We start from the raw sequence: 20375 nt of genomic DNA, 5'->3' as shown, positions 1-20375 counted from the left end.
ACAGCTGACTTTTATCAGATCCAGAGGCTACCCAGTGGGTAAAAGTTGCTGTCGATGGGAACAATAAACTACCATAGATAAAGTCCTCAGAGACAGAGAATACAATGTAGGTGTTTTTAAAAAAAAAGGACATTAAACAATATTTTCCTCTGCATAATCTGATTACCGGTATATAAAACCTCTTGTAAAATTTGATGAACCTCACTAAAAACTGAACATAAATGTTTTATAAATAAATTTATTTATAAATATGAATATTCATAATGCATACTATTATGAAGGTTTTTCCCAACAATCAAATAGTCAATGAGAAGTTAATGAGAACAGATATATCACAATGTCATCACATGACCCGGTCCATGCTCACATGATCAGTCATGTGATCACTAGTAAGTTGATCAGTCTAATTATGCTGAATGAAGAGTTCACTTTGATGAATGGAATTTCTTGGAGGAGTCTTTCGCGTGATCCAGTAACAGCTGGCAGGGTGTGAATTGTTCGCCGTAGATTTGTTCATACCGCCTCATCCTGTCCACCAGTTGTCCGGCTCCGTGGAGGTCAATGTAACGGAAGGGGCCTGGAGAAGAAAGAACCAGTTTAAGGTTTGGATAGAAATATGTAACCACAATAAAAACCAAACAGAGGAAGCAACAGGTCCACTTGGAGCAGTTAAAGGCAAAATTGTCAATCAGATATAGAAATTGCACTATATAACACTATGTTGCATATAAAACAATTAACATTGCTTTGTCAAAGAGACATAACAAGAGCAGTTAAGTCTTCAGAGAAAAAAAGTTGTGAAAGGTGAATAGAAAAAATCAGTCACTTTAGAAGAATGATTTTGTCCAGCTATATACCAGTAGATAATGGGTACTTACCTCCGAAAAATGGAGGGAATCCCAGACCAAAGACAGCTCCAATATCTCCCTCCAACTGAAAAAAGAAAAGACAAAAGATATGTTTTTGTGTTTATGATAGGTTATTTAGTAATGAGTACACACAGCATGAATGTAAGATATGGAACATAAATGTACATACAGACTATTTTTGTGAGGAAGTGTAAAACTTTACTAACTAGTGTAGTAACAATATACATTTAGTTTATGTTTGTTAACAAGTTGAGTATGTAACTTATCTCATCAGTGTCCTAAAACATTGAATTTAGTGTAGACATTACTTAGTAATGTAGTAAAAGCATACAAGTTACTGTTTGTCAAGAAGTGTAAGACTTTAATGATCAGTGTAGTGTTAAAGTTAAGAAGTGTAGGACTTTTACTTACAGGTGTAGTAAGAATGCCCTCCTGTAGACACATGATGGCTTCATTGACAAATCTAGAGAACAGTCTGTACTGGTAGTCTTCTGTTGTGTTTCTGTAACCAAAATAAAAGGAGTCAAATTTCTATTCTCTAAGGGTATAAATTGGGTAGTAAATTACATGTACTGGTACATGCATATGTTCTAATTCTTTTGAAGTAAACATGATCTGAGTATCATAACATTCCAGTATACATATTTTTTGCCAGCAACAAGATAGAAGATAAATTCAAGAAACAAACATACAATTAATATACATGTATTTAAATAAATTACTATTTAATGGAATAAGTTTTGAGTGAATTGACTGAGAAAAGAGGAGCCCCCAATGTGTACAAGGACTCTATCATCCTCCCTAACTTACGCTGAGGTGGGGGTCAGGCGGTGCTGGTTTAAGATGGCCAGGGCCTCCATGTTTTCTGTTTTCCCCTTCTTTTTACCTTTACTGGGGTCATACACAAAGCATCCTTTACCAGACTTTCTTCCTGTAAATGTATCAGTGCTAGCATAAGTCTACATGTACATGCCACATAACAACTCTGATAATGCAGAAAAACCTTAGATTACAACATTTTACATAAAAGTTTAAATTCCAGTGCATAACAGCAAAAATCAGTTGTTTATTTTTTTTAATCAATCTTTGGGGTGCATTTTCACACAAGAGCTATACACAAGACTGTACAGTAAATGAAAAGGTCTAACATCAAACACACCTAGGAGTCCAGCGGCAACCATTTCTTTCAGGACAGCTGGATCACCTCCTCCAAATCGACTTCCAAAAGCCTTCCCAAGATCCTCGGCAACATGAGCTGCCACATCAATGCCCACTTCATCAGCCAGCGTGGCCATACCCACTGGCCAGCCAAACCCAGTGGTCACCTTGTCCAGCTGCTGGGGGTTCACTCCCTCCTACAGAAAATCAGGAATACAGGGTTCAAGCATCAATGGTGTGCAATACCAACCAAAACTCTTTTCTCATTAGGTTATTAAAGTGTATTGATTCTAATTGGATGCCAGCAAGCAATACACAATAAAGCTAAGAAAAAACCCTACAACATTTAAAGAAAAATGAGCAATTCTTTTTGAGTGAATGGGACTGTTTACCTGGAGAAGTCGGACGGCCTCAGCTAACATAGGGGCCAGGATCCTGGTGGTGTAGAAGCCGGGACCGTCTCCCACAATGATCACCAGCTTTCCCTGACGGAGCCCTACATCCACAGCGGTGGCTACAAAAAGTAAATGTGTTATAATCATAATGTACAGTAAATACTTAGTCTACTGAACTACAACATAAAGGCCAAATAAAATGAATATTTAGTTTCTCAGGCCAACAATTTAAATCTATAATACAAGAGGCAGGCATTTAATTTTTTAAAACTTAAAATTGAGAATCACCATTTATGACTTGATGCAATGGTGCATGAAAAACTAAACATATTTTTGGCTTACATGTAAATAATGAGTTGAAATTTCCAGAACTCAAAGTCAAAGGTACTACCTATATCATATGTGTACGTGAAATTACAAACTGAAAGGACATTTCCTCTTATAACATGTTATGAAGACACTAGTCAAAATTTGGCAAGTGTATTTTTCTGGTATGATCCAAGATACGATGTTTGTTGATGTTTGAAGACTGATGGGAACATTTGATATAAATTAAATGATAATGAGTCTAAAACCTTTTAACAGCCAACATGAAAATCAAAATAAACATGATCTTACCTACTGTGTCTTTAGACGTTTCAGGTGTTGTGATAATTTCTAAAAGCTGCATTTTATCAACAGGTGAGAAGTAGTGCATTCCAATTATCTGTGAAATCAATGAGAAACTAGAATATTATCTGGATACTTTCTATCTACATTCTACATGAATACTTTGTATAAATAGTACAGAACATTCCTATATGCAATATAAACAAGAATAGAATATTACAAAGGTTTCAAATGAACAATGTTTACAGTCAAGACTTCTTTGTGATTAGAAAGACTTCTTTGTGAATACATGTAGAAAGCCTATGTATGTAATTTGGTTATCTATATGTATTAGATTTTATGATAAAAATTGATAATGTTTCAAGACTTTAAAATTTATACCAATTTGAATGATAACATTCAAAAGTTTTCTAGACAAGAGTTTCTCAACTTTATAAAACCATGTATATAAATGTACAATTCATCTTTGTCTTACCTTCTCTGGTCTTTTACTGGCTGTAGCTATCTTGCTGATAGGTAGAGCTGATGTATTGGAGGCAAATACACAGTGCTCTGGAATATACTGTTTGGACAGAGAATAACGAGTCATGTTAATAATATAAAATTTTCTCAACAGTCAACAACTACATAAACTCGTGGTTTCTTTATTGATCTTAATAACTATTTTTATTCTAAATTTTAAATAATTGAGACAGGTATTGGTTGGCTCTGATCTGTACCTGTTCGACCTCTTTGATGACGTGGTGCTTGATGTTCAGATCCTCAAACACAGCCTCAATCACCATGTCACACTTGTGGAAGTCATCGTAAGACAACGTAGCATCCAGATTGGAGTAAATCAAATCTCTCTCAAAGCTGCAAGGAGGTAATCAGAATGAAAAAATGGTTGAGTGTATCATTAAGTGCATGTCAATTTGCCTGCACATTTAACTATTAAATATAATATTACTGGTACCCTAATTGGTGCACTGGTATGCATAATAAATGTGATTATTGGGAATTTTTACCAGTATATTGCATAAATATAAATATCTGATAGAGAAATTACTGATTGTCTGTCCTCCTGAACATGAATCTTTGGTCTATATTTGGTCTAAATTTCATATACATAAGCATTAAATAGATATACCCGGTACTATACAAGGCCTGGGTCAGTATCCAGTTAGCTGGTGGCCTTACCTGGTGATCTTCCTCTTTTTTGTGTCCAGCTGGAGACCCTTGAAGATTTGTTCCTCACCCCTCGCCAGCCCTGCCAGAGACATGTCTTTCAGTAACACGTGCATGTTCTTGTCAATGGAGACCTGAGCTATACCAGCTCCCATCAACCCAGCACCCAGGACCCCAATTGTTCTGGAAAACACACAGATCACTCAATCGGGTACTGTTCAACCTCATATACATGTAAACCTATGTACAGGTATTTATTAAACTATATCTACTCTTATTTAACCTGTGACTTACTGTGATGGACGGCTGGGGGAACCATATTTGTTCTTTTTACAGGCCGTGGTTCCATTGTATAGACCAATCAGAGCCTTGGATTCTGTAGTCATTGCCAACTCTCCAAAACACTGTTAAAATAGGTATTTTAGTACATGTACAATCTTGACATACTGTGGTTCCATCAATATTTGTTGAATACCAATTTTCGTGGATTTCGTTATTAAGTTAACCCTTTCCCTAACCCACAAAATAAAGTGTTCATTGAAGTGCGATTTTTATTAACATTTTGTATTGATAGGGTCATTAGCCACGAATTTACGTATCCTTGAAACTTTGATTTTCACTTTATCCATGAAAATTGATAACCTTGAATATTAATGAAACCACAGTATGCAATTTTATTAGCAAGTAAAGCTGTGATGCCATTAAGGCAAACAGTTTTTATATCTTATTCATCACTTCTACGGGGTACTAACAAAGAAGAGGACACAACTAAAGCTCAGGGTGCAATTACCTTAGCCTCCATTTCATATCCTGTGGATGGGTTTTCAATGCCATTTTTCACAACATCTATGATTTTAAGTGGAGCAGGATAAAGTCCCTTTGTCTTCTTCACAACTGTTTGTTTGACTTTGTCGAAAAAGTAATCTCTTGTGAAAGGCACAGCAAGCACCAAATCTATGACCTCTGTAATACAAGAAAAGAACTATATATGATATGAGTTAAATTTGGCCCCCTTAATCCCCATTTTTAAAAGTTTCTGGTACAATAAAATGTTATGTTATATTTTAGAAGAGTTGATGTAAATTATATATTTCACCTATTTATTTGATTTCTTTGCACTCACTGGCAGTATGTGACGTCAGAAGTGACGCCATTTCTATAATTCAATCCAAATCAGTCAAATATTGACATTTTTCTTATCTTTTTATGAATGGGAAATATAGAGCGCATGCTTTAACAAGGAAAAATTTTTTGTCATTTATTAGCCTTGGCTAGATACATCTCTGATTTAAATATTTTGTTTGTTCAGGCATGTGCTCTATATTTTCTGAATGAAAAACTGCTTGAAATCAAGCTGTGTTATGCTAAAAATGCAAAAATGGCGGGAAAATGTTTTCTTTACAATGTCATATTTCTAAATTGTGGGTAGTTGAATCAAAATGAACATTATGTTAAAACATCACATATATATCTGTACAAAGAAAACAAAGAATTGCAGTAAAATGATGACATTCATTTTAGGGGGCCATTTCAGGCCCATATCATATAGTCCTTTAAACTACAGCATAAGATTTTGTTACCCTTATCTACTATGCATATTAAACTATGTTAATAAAACAACACCAGTAGTTTAAAAAGACAAGAAAAACATGTAGTAAATTCCTACAATCTCCTTTTTCTCTTAATTCTCATCTTATAAATCTTTTCTAAAAAACTTTCTTCTTAAGCCTCATCAATATCTTTCTTGATTTGCCTCACTCTTATACAATACACCTTTCTTCTTTCATACTGTTTCTTTGCTATGCATTCTTTTTGTGTACATCTTTCTTTCATGTTAATCCCCCATCAAACCCACTTACATTCACTCCCATTTTGTATTTAACACAAAGTCACTTACTGTCCATTAACTTCTTCTTTTTGACAGGTCGTGGGTTGCTGGATGTTGCTAGCCGTCTGTGAATTACAGATGAGTATGATATTAAAAAGTACAAACATTTGAGCCACATCTATTTAAGTACATGTAATAGAATACAGAGGTGCTGCTTACTTGGCCTCTCCAATGGCAACGTCCTCCAGGTAAGCCAGGGTCCTGACCTCAGGGTCATCTATACCAGGGCCTATAAATAGAACAGTTCAATCGCACATAGTGAATACATATATATTTACATGATGTTATACAATACAATTCCATCAAATACTGAAATTGTTTCCCACTGACTGATTTGACCTTGACCCACCTAAAGGATCTACAAGGTGGTCGACGAGGCCCAGTTTCTTGGCTTTGTCTGGTTTGATATTTTTCCCGGTCAGCACCATGTCTAGGGCAGTTTGCAGTGGTACCTGCATAATAAGAACAAAAATACTGACTAAGTGTAAAGATACTGATAAACGTTCTTGGTTGTCATATTGTGAGATAAGGCTGGGACACTGACCAGTTTTGGGAGTCTCTGAGTTCCTCCGGCACCTGGTAGCAGACCCAGCATCACTTCGGGGGCACCCAGAGCTGTCTTCTTGTTCTTCACAGCAATTCTGTACTGACAGGCCAAGGCAACCTGAAAAAAGGGCATAGAATAAAACTACCCAATGAAAGAACAGAACTACAGTGACTGCAAGTCATTAGCAGGGTATTCATCAGCATAAAAAATAGCTCGATAGCTGATAATGACCATCTTAATGGACATAAGGATGTAAAAGCATTATAAAATTACTGTACTTTGACATTAAAATTTGACTTATTAATTTGGTTCAATGCACATGATTTAGCCAAATGCACTCTTGGTGAAGTATGAGGCAATGAGGACGAAGGGAGACAAAAGGGCTCTAAACTAAGAATTTGCAGATATGCTATGACCTTGATTATTGTCATTGAAATTTAGTTCAAGGTCTGCACAAACTTCACCCAAAGGTCAAATATGTCTCACATACGTATTATTAGATTACTGGACAATCAGGCTAAAGTACAGACCAATAATTTTTTTGCAACATCCTAGTAATTATGACAGATTAAGAAAGATGTTGCTATTGTAACTCTTCACTGTGTTGTCACAGTATTCCTGTGCCTCACCTCCAGACCTCCTCCCAGACATGTTCCCATGATGGCAGCTACTATTGGCTTCTTGCTGTCTTCCATTTTCTGGAATAATGCCTGTCCATTTTTAGACAGCGTCTCTACTTCCTCAGCAGTTTTACAAGCTTCCAGCATCCTAAATAATAAAATCAGATTATTTGGTGTAAAAACAAAATCCATTGAAATTAATGCAGAAAATTGCAAATAAAGCCGTAAGTGACTTTTATTATGGTTGAATATGATTTCATTCAATATTTCATTTACTGAATTAAAGGTAATGTTTCTTTCCATCACTAGTACAGAACATGACATTGGAGGTGGATGTACACAACATTCAGTCCTTGAACCTACCCAATGTCTGCCCCTGCAATAAAGCAGCCTGGTTTCCCTGACTTGACGACCATGCTGTGGACATTGGGATCCCGGGTGGCCTTGTTGAAGCACTCCTCAAATTCTGTCTGGACATCTTTTGACAGAGCATTAACCTTTTAAAGACAAACAAGCAAGTTACCAGATAACCTTAATTTCCACACCAGCATATATCAAACCATTAAAATACTCATAGCTATTTGAAAGAAGACTTGATCATCAAATCAGAATTGTAATTCTAATTCTTCATCTCTTTAATGATATTCAAAAGAACTGCACTTTAAGTTCATAATTTGTGAAATTAAACATGACAGATCAATTTATATTAGATAGCCTCCTGATGATAACCATATCAAAGGACCCTGCTTTGTCATAGGTCAATAGGATGAAAGAGACTACATGTAGTTATTTAAGAGAATGATATTCCATGGACAAAGATTTTACAGAGATATGCTATGACATTGACCTTGGACCTAGAAACAACATGCAATGTCCCTGTCCACATGAAGTCAAAGCCAAAATGAGCCAAAGATATGAAGGATTGAAATCTGGACAACAATTTTACACATGAAATCTGCTATGGACTTGGCCATTGTGCGAGCAGCTTGTTTAAATCCAAATGACATAACCTTTACTTAAATATGCTCTGTGGGTGATGTACGTTACAGATCGGGCAAAGAAGAAAGTAAATGCTTCAGACAAAAATTTTAGAAAGAGATCTGCTTAAAAGCTTAGAAAATGAGTTCAAGGTCACTCAACACCCTTTATGCATGAGCATTCTTTTGGTTAAGCATGGGCCAAATTGTCCCAAAGTGGGAACGTAGTTATCTGGACAGAAATTTTTAGAGATCTGCTATGATCTTGACCATGGACCTAAAAACTGCACATCCCGTGACCATGAACCAAATTTTCAATCTTACCTTTGAATCTGGCGTGTCAAATGTAATTACAGCAACATCATCTTTAATTTCATATTTAAGATGCTCTAAATAAAAAAGTAAATGAATAGAATATGTTATCATCAATCACTGTATGGTACAGTTGACCTTCGATATCTCGAACACCCACTGGCGTCGGAAGCAAATTGAAAGTGGGGGGGCTAGACTAATCCTCAGAAATATTGAGGAAAAAAAACCAAAATCATGGAAATCCTAATCCGTGGGGGGTGGGGGGAGTTTACCCTTGATATTGTTGAAGTTTTTAAACATTCGAGATAACAAAGTTTGACTGTATAGGTAGCTAAACACAGTTTCGTATAAAGTCCAGGGGGTTTTTCTCTGGGGAAAAGCATGATGGGTAGGGATTTTCCTGCTATTTTTATGCGGTATACATGAAAATTAATTTTTTAAATTCTCAATTGCATAATATAGTGGATTATCTGTCGAATACATGAAAAAAGTATGTAGAAAAATTTTATAAATTAATTTTGTGAGACTCTAAAATAAAGGGAGGTAACTCCAAAAACATCCGGATTTAACACATGCAGAATTTCATGAATTTTTTAGCGGGTGACATAGCTCTTTAAAAAGCTGGCGAATATACCCTGAAAATACTATCAAACAATGCCTAAGGACTTGTTCTTGAAAATGAACAGAAATTAAAATTGCTGATTTGGTTGCATTCTGCTTTTAGGGGGAGCCTAAAATGCATGGGTGTACTGCATTTAGAGGCATCCTTTTGTTTATTTTCCGCATGTTTTGAGTGCCAAATAAATTCTAGCATTAAGTTACATGTGCATTATTCTTAAATATTTAAAAAATTCACAATTTTATCTTTCTATTGATATATAGATATATATGTAAAATGTTTTTACAATTAATTTTTATAGGGGTCAGTTTGCTTTCCCCTCATCTGAAAACGTCTTTATAACGTTACATATAAAACTGTGTGTTGCACCCATAATTGAACAAATTTAGTTGAAAGTAGAATTATTTTCAGAGTAGTTCTCAACAGTGTGTTCTTACTTTGTAAACCTGCTGTTGTGCTGAACCAATTTCTTTGTGCTATAAAAGAGAACAATACCATTACAGCAGAGAATGCATCATCATTTCTCTCTCTCTCTCTATCTAATCATAATTCTCTTATTTTGTCTGGTAATTGATAAGAAAATAAATGGAGAATACCATTTATAGTAAAAAAGAAGTAAATGAACAAAAAAATAGTATATTAACTAGACACTTGTTGCAAAAGCAACAAAAAGGTCTTCCGTTTTGATATACATGTATCAATTTAACTGTAAGACATTGCTTCTCTTACATGCAAACAAAGTTGATATGATAATTATTGTGAATGATATATCCAGACGTTACTTACATGTAAAACAACGATAATGAAAAAGAAATCAATTTTTTAAGTACTTTCTGTGACGACCAGAAGTAACGCCGATCTAAACAAAAATGTTAACCATTTGTACAATCATAAGTCAATCTTGCCTCAAAGTTTGGTTGTTCACGACTCTGCCAAATCTAAGATCTCTTTGAAACAATATTTTTTGTCTCGGGACCGAAACGGACGAACGAAAGTGATTAATAAAAACAAAAGCTGGTATTTCTCGTACATTTGCTTAATGTACATCACTGTTTATCAGGCTAGATGAAATTTCAAAAAAGTCAGCTAAACTTGTTAAAAACAGGATTTGTTTGAACCCTTCCGGTAAGAACCGGAAGTGACAGTTGACAAAATTAAACCCGTTAAACACATCCCCAATCAAAATTCTATCAAACAATCTATGAAAGATTCATGTCTCAATCACTTACAATGACGAAAATATTGCGGACATCAAATTTGTAAAAAGAAAAGCTTCATAGAGATATTTGAGATATCTCACCGGAAGTAAAATTTATTTGCCAATTTAAAATTATATAGATGACATATGTAAGATTGTATACTGATATTTTCATTTTATGTAAAATGAATAAAACAAATTTTTGAAGTGCTTCCGGTGACGACCGGAAGCTACGCCGAACAAAACAAAATAGTGTAAACACATGTACATACATAGGTCTATTATCCCACAAAGTTTGATCGTTCAAGTCGTTACCGTTTTTGAGATCTCCAGGAATCAAGGTTTTTTGTCTGGGACAGGAAACGGACAAACGGAAGTGCTCAATGTAAATTGTAATTAATATTTTTTTTGTACTTGCCCTTTCTACTTAATTGTTCATCGACTTCACTACAAATATCAAAGGAAAACAGTTAAACTGATAAACAGCTCGATTTGTTTGAACTCTTCCTGTGTGGACCGGAAGTGACGGAAGACAAAACGAAACCGGTTAAACACATCTTCAATCAAATGTCTATCATCCATGAAAGTTTTGTGCTTTGATCGCTTATAGTTTCTGAGATCTCGTTTGTACAAAATGTGTTTCAAAAAAGCTACCTGAGATATTTGAGATATCTCACCGGAAGTAGAATTTTTTTGTTGAGTTAACATTGCATAGACAATCTATGCATAGATTTATACTTATATATTTATTTTATGGAAAAAGAATTTTATGCGAAAAAGTAGTTATTTTTGAAGTGCTTCCGGTGACGACCGGAAGTTACGACGAACAAAACAAAATAGTGTGAACACATCTACAGCCATGGGTCTATCATCCCACAAAGTTTGGATGTTCAAGTCTTTACCGTTTTTGAGATCTCGTTGATACAAGCTTTTCCAACGCGGGACAGGAAACGGACAAACGGAAGTGCTCAATCTAAATTGTATTTAATATATCTTGTAAACTTGCCCTTTGTACTTTATTTCTCATCCAGCACACTACAAATATCAATGGAAATAAGTTAAACTGATAAACAGCCCGATTTGTTTGAACTCTTCCTGTGTGGACCGGAAGTGACGGAAGACAAAACGAAACCGGTTAAACACATCTTCAATCAAATGTCTATCATCCATGAAAGTTTTCTGCTTTGATCACTTATAGTTTCTGAGATCTGGTTTGTACAAAATGTGTTTAAAAAAAGCTACCTGAGATATTTGAGATATCTCACCGGAAGTCGAAATTTTTTGTTGAGTTAACATCGCATAGATAACCTATGCATAGAATTATACTTATATATTTATTTTATCGAAAATGAATTTTATGCGAAAAAATAATTAGTTTTGAAGTGCTTCCGGTGACAACCGGAAGTTACGACGAACAAAACAAAATAGTTTAAACACATCTACAACTATAGGTCTATCATCCCTCAAAGTTTGGAGGTTCAAGTCTTTATCGTTTCTGAGATCTCATTGTCCATAGCTTTTTGTCGCGGGACAGGAAACGGACGACAGGAAGTGAATTTTGAAAAAATGAAAAAAACGCCTAGAGATATTATCATTTTCTATCAGTCCTGAAATTTTCAAGAAAATCCATTCCGCCATCTCTGAGAAATCTTGTGGACAAAAAAAGGAAAAAAAAAAATAATAATAATAAGAAACATTACAATCACTATAAGGTCTTCCGTTGGAAACGGAAGACCTTAATGATATGATAAAGAATAATTCTAAATAATTTTAATATTTGATTAAAAGGCAAAATTAAGTTTTTTGACAGTTTCCATTGAAAGCCTTATCAACTAGACAGTTGCTTTACAATCATTTGTAATAATAAAATGTAATCATACTTTTCTTTGCCTTAAATTTAATCTAACAAAGAAGTTTCAATTTTTTTTCGATGAAAAGTATTGGAAAAGTGAAAATTTTAGGTATTTTAAAAAATAGTTTAAATTGTAAACATGATTGAACAGCACACTTTCAAAATATGTAGCTTTTTGAAATTGCTACATATAACCATGGTAGCTTGAATAGCTTAAGCTTTATAGCAAAATAATGAGATATTGTGCATGACCTGATTACTTTGAATGAAATACATGTGTCATGTTCATTATAATTTCAATCAACGTCATAATTATCTAATGGACTAAAATATTTTTAAAGTAACCTTGGAGGTCATTCGCATTGCAAAAAATATGTAAGTGGGGTAGAAGTGAGTTTCTTTCCCCCCAAAATAAGTAATCAGTTGCTTATCGTCCTTAAAACCTTTTACCTAGTATGCATGGACTCCGTAACCGTGTAAATTTCACGGCTTTTAAAAACGAGCTTGCCATTCTTTTTCACGAAGTTGCCGGCTGCTGATCTTTGGACTTAAATCATTAGCACCCAAGATTTTAGACAATGTTTGCAAAAATGCTTTCCTACCAAACGCGTAAATAACCCAACAGACACGAGAGTTAGCATGTCGGCATAACGTTTGTTAACAACGGAAATTAAGAATTTATTTCAAGCTTTTACCAAACCTAGACTAGGGTCCAAAGAGCAAACGGACGACAAGTTCCAAAGAAGAATATGGCAAGCCCTGTGTTATCGGCTGTAAAATACGCAAATGTCACAAAAAGTTTTTTAAGAGGTAAATGTTTAGCACTACCATGTGGTTAAATTTCGTAAACTGTTTTACAACTTAAAACATGTCTGCTTTAATAAACGACGACTCTTTGACTTTGAAAATTTTTGTCGTCAAGTGTTGGAAATCCAAGAAGCATGAAAAATTGGGTATATTGGTATATTTGCTATATTACGTCTTATCATTCACGTTGAAATACAAAACAGCTGATATATACGGCATTTTCGGTCGCAAACTTTGCATAAACATTTTGATTCATTGCCATTATACACTCAGGGTCTATGTATTTTTCATGGGCTTTTCATAACTTTCTCTTTATTCAATGTGTTTGCGTGTTTAAATAGAGAATATTTTGATGTCGTTTTTTAAGAGGTAAAAGATATATTTTGGCAGACATCAATTTAAATGATTTAACAGGTTGTACAACATTCACTTTTGCAGATGCTGTCAGATGTGTCAGCACTACATCTTCTCTCCAGTCTCCCAGTAAGTAATTGTCTTTTTTACAATAAAACACCTTGCACAATGAATTGTGAAATTAATGTTTCTTGTTTTGTGACTTTAATGGATACTCAGTATGCAAAAGGAAATTGTTTCTATTTAAGCCTCTCACTTCTTGATATTGCTCTGGGGATGAGGCCTATAAAATTGAGAAATTACTAGAAATTGTTTGAGGGACATAAAGGATATTTTAAATATGCATTTAGAACAATTCCTAAACACATGAATGATGTGTAGTCAGTTTTGATATGATAACATCCTCATGCTTGTCTTTCTTTATTGGGGTGATGACAGTTCAATAGGAAAGTTAACATTTAGTTTGAAAAAAAGGTACCTCTGTTCAATCAATTGGGAATGGGATCTTTTTATCAAATTCAAAAGTTCTTAACAGGGAATTAGAACTTTTTACAATGAAGCTGAATTTCTCCACTTCTAATTGGTGGTTGCATCTATTGTTTTAGGGAGACCAAAGACAGGGGGCAAAAACATCGTCCTTGTGGAAGGGGTGCGGACTCCATTCCTTCAGTCTGGCACCACATACAAAGATCTTATGCCACATGACCTGGCCAGGACAGCTCTCAAGTTAGTCAATATGCCTCTGAAAACCAATAAATCAATGAATACTGATAATTTTTTTAAGTTTACTTCAACAAGTAAATTTATCTTCTTGTAAATTTTGATCAAAATGTATTGATTTTTTATATATACTAGTATATGTTAATGGAAAAAGTTGTAGCATTGGCTAACTCTGCATTTTTTTCAGAGGTCTTCTGAAAAGGACCGATGTTAACAAAAGTAAGTTGAACATGAAAGCTAAATGAATGAACATTTGATACAATGTTTAGAACTACTTTTGTACAAATATGTCTTCTTACAAACTATCTTACTTTGTATTCTCAGACAAAAAAGACTATCTTTGCACATATTGTTGAAATAACATGTCTCTTTGCTTTTAAAAAAAAATATGATTTGAATTCAATAGGGCATTGCAACTTTATAGCCTGTGAGCTGTAAAGTATCAGTAAACTGCAATCTAATTAAAATTAGACGTTCTGAATCCGTAGCGGATTCAGAACGTCTAATTTTAATTAGATTGAATAAAACTGTTTACAATTGTTGCATCTGGAAACTCATTAGTCATTGTCATTGTGTATATTACAACCTCAGCTGTAAATTTTAAGAATTCTAATTTATGCAGGTTGTATTACTGTACCATTCAAAAAAGGTATATGTACATATACTACCATTAAATACATGTGTTAAAGGTGTACCCCAGTACATTGATAAAAAAATCTGTCAACTTGTATAATCCTCTACAATGTAAACAGTATATAATGTAGTTAATAATGTATTGTATACTGGTTGTTTATAAAGTAATACTAATAAACTGTATTTTCCTGTTAAGGTGATGTGGAGTATGTTGTGTTTGGAACAGTCATTCAGGAGGTCAACACAAGCAATGTTGCCAGAGAGGTAGGAAACTTGCAATGGTAAAAATAAGAAACACAACTTTTAATATTATTGCAAAAAAATTAAATCAAGAACAACATTTTTAACATAATTCTGACCAATCCACATGTTGCAAAAGTTGTTTCCCTTACGAGATCAATCCAAAGGTCAAAAGAGAGAAACTTGCTAATCCCCTTCTTTATGCTATCAAATAATTGGGCGTCATGTAATGAAATTCCTTTGGAGTTGAACTATTCCTTTGCTGTATGGGTAGACCCATTATGAGACAATCAAAATACAAGACAGAGACAGATTTTTAATGTTAAAAAACAAAGTTACAGACCTCTAAACTACAAAGGAAGTCTTAGGGTATTTCCCCAAAGATGGCAGTCAAGGGACAAAACTCTTGCAATGTGTTGATTTAACTATTAATGTTTGACCTTTCTGATGATAATTTTTCCTGTAGGCTTCTCTTGGTGCAGGATTCTCACAAAAGACACCAGCTCACACTGTAACACAGGCGTGTATTTCATCCAATCAAGCCATCACTACATGTATGTAGAAATATCAAAAAATCAACAACTATCAGTATCAAATGTAAAAACCCACTGTGAAGCAGGAGTAGTGACAGAGAGATTTTATCTTTCCACTTTATTTGTATGTAGGCATTGGTTTAATTGCCTCTGGACAAGCTGATGCAGTTATTGCAGGAGGGGTGGAGACCATGTCGGACGTCCCAATCAGATGGGGGAGGAAGCTGAGACAGATGGCCCTCAAGATGAACCGAACAAAGGGAGTGCAGAATCAGCTCTCTCTTCTTTTCAGAACTCTGGCCTCCAAACCTGCCCTCCTGGAGGTGTGTACATTTAATGCTAATGGAGATATTAAAATAGGTGGCAAAACATGCAATAAAAAGAATCTCTTATACCGTAAACATATTGTATATACATGTACATTGTAACTTGTTTGATATTTAGTGAAAACTGACTTTTCACAACTTTAGTGCAGATTGATTTTGGCATTTCTGAATCGATGTATTAATGCATATACTTGTACATGTTTGGGGGAAACTGCATTCCGCCTAAGACACTGAATAGAATACAAATCCAACTGTGATATCTTTACAGTAATTTGTGATTGTACATGTACTGGGTATATATTACTTTCATCCAAAAATTGTGTGTTTCCTTGCTATCACTCGCAGATAGAAAACTTGCAAACTTACAAAATCATGAGATATCCATTATATATTTAAACACTGACTGTAATGTATTGCACTGTTTATATAATGAGACGGTTTGTTGACAGATCCCAGCAGTGGCTGAATTCTCCACGGGGGAGGTGATGGGTCACTCCGCAGACAGGCTGTGTGCTGCCTTTGGGATCAGTAGAATTGAACAGGTAAACTACAGAAATCACAGCACAGAGCAATAGGCAGAAAGAGACTCTATTTAATATCTACAAGAAATTTAATAGAACAGAAAAAAGCCACAGAATTATTCTACATATGATTTACATTGTACATTTAGCTTTTCGTACAAATATACATTTTGTAATCATCTCGGGTTAAATATTAGTTACGTACATGTACTTGTATAATTGACTTTCTATTTTGAATAACAGGATGAGTATGCCTTGAGGTCCCATTCCAAGGCCCACTGGGCTTCTGAGAAAGGACTACTGTCTGATGTCCTACCATACAAAGTTCCAGGTAGATGTGCTTGTCTGGCTGTTGATATAACGTGGTATTGTCAATTAAAGAAATATAGAGAAAAGCTTTAAACTGTCTCACGAGGAATTCTTGCAGGTAATAAGATATTTTTATCAAACCTGTTTAAGTCCTTCCTTTGTTGTTTACAGGTGTGGCTGACACAGTGGTCAAAGATAATGGAATCAGACCATCCACCATTGAACAAATGAGCAAGCTGAAGGCAGCGTTCATCAAACCCCACGGAACAATCACAGCCGCCAATTCTTCCTTTCTGGTGAGTGAAGTTCATACAGCCAGTATGTCAATTATATGAAACACTGCACCGACCAAGGGGCAATGGAAGTACATTTAGCTCTTCTTTCTTGAATGATGGATACTAGTTCATGTAGAATATTTTTCAACATATGCATTTATGTTATAGAATGTTATACTGATACCTGTATACAGTGTATATATACACTTTAGATCAAGATGTACAATACTATATGTGATTATGATGGCATCAGATGTACAGTTTAGTTTGGAACAGTTGTACATGTGCATGTTTATTCTCATTTACAATTTTGTTCATGTACATGTACATTTGTGTTGATGATGACACAACACTGTTACAGACTGATGGAGCGTCTGCCTGCCTGCTGATGACAGAGGAGAAAGCCTTGGAGCTGGGCTACAAACCAAAGGCTTACCTAAGGGAGTTCGTCTACGTTTCTCAGGACCCCAAAGACCAGCTTCTGCTTGGGTAAGACACTAGAGCCTAAACACCCGACTTACAATAATACAGACATATCCTCACTTACATTTCTCTTTTTATACCCCCGCTCCAAAGGAGAGGGGGTATACTGTTTTACCCTTGTGTGTCTGTCTGTCTGTCTGTCCGTCTGTAACAAAAATTTCTGTCGCATTTATCTCAGCAACTATTTATCGCAGATGCTTGAAATTTTTACACAGTATTTGTATAGGCCTGCCCTATCGTGGGATATATTTTTGTACCAATCCGACGTCAACTTCCTGTTAAATGACGACTTTGTTTATTTTAAGCAAAAATTTTCAAACAAATTTTTGTCAAAGAATTCTCAGCAACTGTTTATCGCAGATGCTTGAAATTTTTACACAGTATTTGTATAGGCCTGCCCTATCGTGGGATATATTTTTGTACCAATCAGACGTCAACTTCCTGTTAAATGACGACTTTGTTTATTTTAAGCAAAAATTTTCAAACAAATTTTTGTCAAAGAATTCTCAGCAACTGTTTATTGCAGATGCTTGAAATTTTTACACAGTGTTATTGCTATATTGTGGGATGTATTTTTGTACCAATTGGATATCAACTTCCTGTTTAATGAGTACTTTGTTTATTTTTAGCCAAAATTTTCAAACAAATTTTCGTCAAAGATTTCTCAGCAGCTATTTATCGCAGATGCTTGAAATTTTTACACAGTGTTTGTTAAGGCATGCCATATCGTGGGATATATTTTTGTACCAATCGGGCGTCAACTTCCTGTTAAATGAGTACTTTGTTTATTTTAGCCAAAATTTTCAAGCAAATTTTCCTCAAAGATTTCTCAGCAGCTATTTATCGCAGATGCTTGAAATTTTAACACACTATTTGTTTAGGCCTGCCATATTGTTGGATAAATTTCTGTACCAATCGGATGCCAGCTTTCTGTTAAATGTCGACTTTGTTTATTTTGCATATTTACATCAGAGCGGGGGTATCACTAGTGAGCATTGACTCACAGATATCTTGTTGGTCTATGCATGGATACTTCTTTTTTTTGTACTTCAATTTAAAGACACTTATTATTTGTATCTTACTTGAATCTTGTACATGTACCTCAGTTTTAGAGGCAGTTATTAATTTAATTTTGAACCTTGATTTGAAAGATTCTTTTTTGAACCTCTATTACGATATCTCTTTTAACATGTATGGTTTAAATTGTACAATGTACATTTTAATTTGCATTCAATTTGATGAGCATTTCTTCAAGGTACATGTACTTCAACTTTTGGGAATCTCATCGTGAACATTTTTAAATTTTGAATGTAAAAACTTATTGCTTGCACTGTATGATTTCAGGCCAGCTTATGCCACACCCAAAGTGTTGGAGAGGGCGGGGCTAGCAATGTCTGACATCAGTGTGTTCGAGTTCCATGAGGCTTTTGCTGTATGTATTCATTCTGGTTTCAGATATTTTTTTTTACAATTAATCTAACCTTTGAGCCTATTATAACATGAACATGTTTCATCTGTTTTCACAGGGTCAGATTCTGGCAAACCTTAAGGCCATGGACTCTGATTACTTCGCCAAGACCTACATGAACAGAACTGAGAAGGTTAGTGGATTGTAAAACAGTGAAAATGGCATAGAAACAACAGGGATTCAAAAATTAGAATTGATAAGTTTAATCTCCCATTTACAGGTGGGGACACCAGACTTGTCTAAGTTTAACCTGTGGGGAGGCTCCCTGTCCATCGGTCATCCTTTCGGAGCCACCGGAGTGAGGCTGATTACCACAGCGGCTAACAGACTGGCTGACGAGGACGGACAGTTTGCTCTTGTAGCAGCATGTGCAGCAGGAGGCATTGTAAGCATTGCAGCATTACTTGGTTCATAGACAATACTGGGTTAGCGTACAGTCAAGATTGCATGGGAAGCAGTAGAAAATTATATCATAGCATGATTGATACAGCTTTGAAGTCCGTAGATTTGTTATCTCTACATAAAACAGACATGTATAAATACCTTTACAATACACATGACATGCACGTGAAGTTTTATAGCATTTAAAGGTCATATTCAGTCTTCACAAAAACTTTTCAAACTACCCCGGTAGCAGGCCAATAGGACCAGTGGTCTGTCAAAATATGGAGGCCCCCCCAAAATTTACTAGCCCCCATAAATATATCAATATGTAACATTAAACAGTTAACAAAAACACTGTTATGCATAATTGACTACAAATTATGTTCGACGTTTGACTTGTAAAATATCTGGACCACTGAGTTTTTGTGATGACTGCATTTTAAAGAAGAAAAGACTAAAATTGCTCTGTTCTGAAATCGTTAAAATGATATGATTAAAACTAATGAAAGGAAACATTTTTACATTTACTGTTAAACTTAATTTTTGATGCATACATTTATTTAAATTTGCATTTATTCAAACAATTAAAGTATAACCAAACAATGAAGCCACATGTATATGCACAGTACATATGAATATTTGTTGTGTATTTACAGGGTCATGGAATGATAGTAGAAAGATACCCCCAGAAATGAGAAGCTCAGTGAATGATGCTGATTGTGATATAAACAGTGTCCCTGTGCTTGTGTGTGGTCAGGACAGGGTCGTCAGAGAGCATAATGAGACCACTACTGTACAGATATCATTCTCATATTTATTGCATTAAACATGAACTCATCTTTAAAGGTCTTGTAATTTTTATCTTCATTGTATATTTTTCAACAATGGAAATCAACAATTGATTCAATCTACATGACAAACGAATTCAACCTACCCACCAGTTGATACATATTGTCAATCAGTGTTGCACAATGTTTGCTTCATCAAAAGTTTCAAAGTCCATTTTGTTATGGAAAGCTGCAAATCATAAATCCTGTTTATGAGATCACCTAAGATTATTACAAACAATCATGACTAGTTAAAATCATTTGATTTAAGATATTTTAACATG

The 20375-nt window shown here is 34.9% G+C and overlaps 2 protein-coding genes across 2 annotated transcripts; one reads left to right on the top strand and one right to left on the bottom strand.

The window, feature by feature from the left end:
- Nucleotides 1-220: 220 nt before the first annotated feature.
- On the bottom strand, nt 221-12816 carry LOC105342066 (trifunctional enzyme subunit alpha, mitochondrial). The gene is made up of 21 exons (XM_011448862.4): nt 12662-12816; nt 9599-9637; nt 8555-8619; nt 7617-7750; nt 7263-7401; nt 6631-6750; nt 6436-6538; nt 6246-6315; nt 6096-6151; nt 4989-5161; nt 4493-4602; nt 4211-4381; nt 3751-3886; nt 3507-3593; nt 3041-3128; nt 2420-2541; nt 2029-2224; nt 1680-1800; nt 1281-1371; nt 879-933; nt 221-577 (listed from the first exon to the last, which is right to left on the bottom strand). Exons 1-21 carry the CDS (start codon nt 12720-12722, stop codon nt 426-428), a joined length of 2289 nt encoding a protein of 762 aa, XP_011447164.2. The 5' UTR covers nt 12723-12816; the 3' UTR covers nt 221-425.
- Nucleotides 12817-12874: 58 nt separating this feature from the next.
- LOC105342065 (trifunctional enzyme subunit beta, mitochondrial) lies at nt 12875-20109 on the top strand. The gene is made up of 15 exons (XM_011448861.4): nt 12875-13021; nt 13457-13501; nt 13978-14098; nt 14280-14311; nt 14922-14989; nt 15432-15519; nt 15631-15821; nt 16274-16366; nt 16589-16676; nt 16826-16950; nt 17291-17418; nt 18757-18844; nt 18939-19013; nt 19101-19265; nt 19921-20109. The coding sequence occupies exons 1-15, from the start codon at nt 12961-12963 to the stop codon at nt 19957-19959; spliced, it is 1407 nt and encodes a 468-aa protein (XP_011447163.3). The 5' UTR covers nt 12875-12960; the 3' UTR covers nt 19960-20109.
- Nucleotides 20110-20375: the final 266 nt, after the last annotated feature.

Source organism: Magallana gigas, chromosome 7, assembly GCF_963853765.1.
Source record: "Magallana gigas chromosome 7, xbMagGiga1.1, whole genome shotgun sequence".
Classification (NCBI taxonomy): domain Eukaryota; kingdom Metazoa; phylum Mollusca; class Bivalvia; order Ostreida; family Ostreidae; genus Magallana; species Magallana gigas.
This window is presented reverse-complemented; position numbering and strand designations above follow the sequence as displayed.